Source organism: Eimeria maxima, genomic scaffold (genome assembly GCF_000499605.1).
Source record: "Eimeria maxima Weybridge genomic scaffold, Emw_scaff892, whole genome shotgun sequence".
Classification (NCBI taxonomy): domain Eukaryota; phylum Apicomplexa; class Conoidasida; order Eucoccidiorida; family Eimeriidae; genus Eimeria; species Eimeria maxima.
Window position 1 is genome coordinate 11,234 of NW_013564021.1, and position 3,310 is coordinate 14,543.

Consider the following 3,310-nt stretch of genomic DNA (forward strand, 5'->3'; position numbering starts at 1 on the left):
TTTTTTTTTTTTTTTTCTTTTTTTTTGTTTTTTTTTTTTTTTTTACTGTATAGGCCATCAGATCGTTTATGTTATGTATTACCAATAGGTTTACGTTTAAGTCAATATAATGATTGTTTATCTTTGCGTTTTTTTTCTTCTTCTTTTCTCTTTTTTATTTCTGATCTATTTGCTGCTGATCTAAAATATCATTTGCTTCTTCCTCAATTCTTATTCCTTGCTTATGAAGATATTCATCCTATGGTTAGGGCACAGGCTACTAGACATCTTGCTGCTGTAAGTCTATTTCCTCCTCCTCCTGCTGCTGTTGCTGCTGTTCCTGCTGTTGCTGCTGTTGGTGGTGCTGGTGTGGTGGTGGCGGTGGTGGTGATAGGTGTATTGTTGCTGCTGCTGTTGCTGCTGCTGCTGCTGCTGTTGCTGCTGCTGATGATGATGATGATGGTGTTGCTGTTGATACTGGAGATGATGGCAATGCTGCTGCTGTTGCTGCTGATGCTGCTGTTGCTGCTGCTGTTGCTGCTGCTGTTGCTGCAGATGTCTCCTGGTTTGGGTGAGGAGACAGTGGAGAAGCGGGTGCTGCCGCTGTTGCTGCATCTACAATCTGCTGCTGCTGCTGCTGATGGTAGAAAGGAAGAAAGGACTGCAGCAGCTGCTTCTATGTTCGATCTAGCAAAGGTACTGCTCTCTGCTGCTGCTGCTGCTGCTGCTGCTGCTTTTGCTGCTGCCCAATAGGCCGCTGCTGGTATTGACGTTGCTGCGCCTGCATGCGCGGCTCTATACCAGCTGTTGTGCCGTTACTGCTACTACTACTGCTGTAGCTGCTGCTGACCTGCTACTGCTGCAGCAGTTATTGCTGCTGCTGCTGCTGCTGCTGCTAAGTGGGGTTTGTTGGCTGCATGCGTTGTGTCTGTACAGTCTGTGTCTGCTGCTGTGCGGCTTGACGTGCTGCTGCCCGCCTTGTTAGACTTCCTTAAGGCACCAGAACCGTGAGAGCAACACCATGCTGCTGCTGCTGTTGCTGTTGCTGTTGCTGCTGCTGCTGCTGTTGGGTGCAACACGCAATGCTGCTGCTGCTGCTAGTCGGGGTCTTCCGGCTGCGGCGTCAGCACGGCCGAACATGAGGCTCCTGAGGGTTTAGGGTTTAGGGTTTAGGGTTTAGGGTTTGCTGCTGCTGTGGCTGCAGTTGTGTCCGCTTGGCAGCAAAGCAGCAGCTTTGCTTTTTCTTAACTTCTGTTGCTGAGTTCCTTCCTCTGGATGGTGCTGCTCCTGCTGCAGTGCAGCAGCAGCAGCAGCAGCAGAAGAAGCAGCAGAAGGCACGGGTGCAACGTCATCAAGGCAGTTCAAGGAACGAAATGGAGCCCTGTGAGCAGCAGCAACAGCAGCAGCAGCAGCAGCAGCAGCAGCAGCAACTGGAAGACGAAGGATGCCATACAGAATCAGCAGACACGTACAACAGCAAAGACAGCAGCAACGGCAGCAACAGCAGCAAGGTGTCTTGCGAGGAAGCAGCAGGAGTAAGCGATGCAGCAGAGACATCTGCAGCAACAGAAGCAGCAGCAACAACAACAGCAACAGCAGCAACAGCAGCAACAGAGACAGCAGCAACAGGAGGATCTTGCCAAGAGCAAGAAGGAGCGACAAAGGAGAGCACATCTGCACTAGCAACAAAAGCAGCAAAAGCAGCATCAGCAGCAGGGGACAGAGCAGCAGCAGCGGCAGCAGCAGCAGCAGCAGCAGATCGTTTGATGCTGCTGCTGCATGAGTATTGCTGCTTAACTGAGCCAGCAGCAGCAGCAGCAGAAGAAGAAGAGACAGATTGTACATTCATATATAGAGACACTATGCAAGTTTATGCAGGTATATATACACCTCATTTGCTTCTGCTGCTGCTGCTGCTGCTGCTGTTGTTGCTGTTGTTGCTGTTGCTGTTACTGCTGGCGGTGGTGCTGCTTGCAGCCTCGTGTGCTGCTGCTGTTGCTGCTGCTTTGCTGCTTTCTTCGGTCATGTAGCAGCAGCTCTTTCCTGTTCCCTCCCGTGTTGCCTATTCTCCTGCTGCTGCTCATGCTGCTGCTGCTGTTGCTGCTGTTGCTGCTGCAGGGGAGGGTGGTGGTGGGGAGTCGGACTGCTGCTGCTGCAGTCTCTGCCAGAGCACGAGGAGACAGATAGCAGAGATGAACTTTGGTTACCGCCCTACAGAGAATGCAGCAGCAGCAGCAGCAGCAGCAGCAGCAGAAATAGGAGCAGGCATGTTGCTGCCTATGTCTGCTGCAGCATGTGCAAGCTTTACATTTGCTGCTGTTGCTGCTGCAGCAACAGCAGCAAGATGGCCGCTGCTGCGCTGCTGCTTCAGGAACCTACTAACGCATCCCTGCACAGCGGCAAGTCGTCTATACACAGCAGCAGCAGCAGCAGCAACGGCACCAACAGAAGCTGCAGCAGCAACGGAAGAAGCAGCAGCAGCAGCAGCAGCAGCAACAGCAACGGGGGATGCTGTGAATGTTTTTGCTGCTGCAGGTGCGCAGGTCGCTAGCTGCCTCCTTATTTGCTGTTGTTGCTGCAGCGCTGCCGCCTAATGCCCCCTGTATCTGCAGCAGCCAACAGCAGCAGCAGCAGCAACAGCAGCAGCAGCAGCAGCAAGGAGAGAGGAAAGTCTGCAGCAAATGCGCAGAAGAGAGAAGGAGACGCGAAGAAGAATTCTCTGATGCAGTGCGGCGACTTCTTAATGATGAAAGTACCGTCAGGGTGAGGGTTTAGGGTTTAGGGTTTGGGGTTTAGGGTTTACGAATGGGGGACAGTTGATATCTATCCTACAGAAGGGTTTAGGGTTTAGGGCATATTGACGAGCTGATGATTTGGGGTTTAGGGTTTAGGGTTTTGTAAATTAGGGTTTAGGGAGTGAGGTGTATTCCTTCTGAAGGCGAGGGCTAGGGTTTATGAGGGTTTAGGGTTTACTGTTTTTTGTTGGGGGGAGGGTTTGCGGTGTATGCGCAGCTCGCTGTAATTAAGACGGCGGGTTTACTGGCGCAACCGCTCCCTTCTTCTTGTCGGCGGGATATTGTTCTTGTAAGAAGGGTTTAGGGTTTATTAGGGTTTAGGGTTTAGGGTTTAGGGTTTGCATGCCATTATCATTCGTAACCCAAAGACTCCGAGCACCCTTCAATAGGGTTTAGGCACTATTAGGGTTTAGGGATTATTAGTGTTTAGGGTTTAGGGTTTTGTATGTTTTTTAGGATGCTTTTGTTTTTTTTTTTTTTGGTTTTTTTCATTTTTTAGGGTTTAGGGTTTAGGGTTTAGGGTTTAGGGTTTAGGG

The 3,310-nt window shown here is 50.7% G+C and overlaps 1 protein-coding gene across 1 annotated transcript in view; it reads left to right on the forward strand.

The window, feature by feature from the left end:
- The window catches only part of EMWEY_00045200 (Heat repeat family protein, related, related), a gene marked incomplete at both ends in the record, with an annotated part of 4,805 nt that extends 1,532 nt beyond the window's left edge, over positions 1-3,273 (forward strand). Inside the window, 7 exons of the mRNA XM_013479107.1 lie at positions 54-243; positions 535-675; positions 916-986; positions 1,184-1,857; positions 2,098-2,514; positions 2,595-2,742; positions 3,231-3,273. Of these exons, the coding sequence (XP_013334561.1) occupies positions 54-243; positions 535-675; positions 916-986; positions 1,184-1,857; positions 2,098-2,514; positions 2,595-2,742; positions 3,231-3,273 (1,684 nt within the window). The remainder of the gene's footprint in view (positions 1-53; positions 244-534; positions 676-915; positions 987-1,183; positions 1,858-2,097; positions 2,515-2,594; positions 2,743-3,230) is intronic.
- Positions 3,274-3,310: the final 37 nt, after the last annotated feature.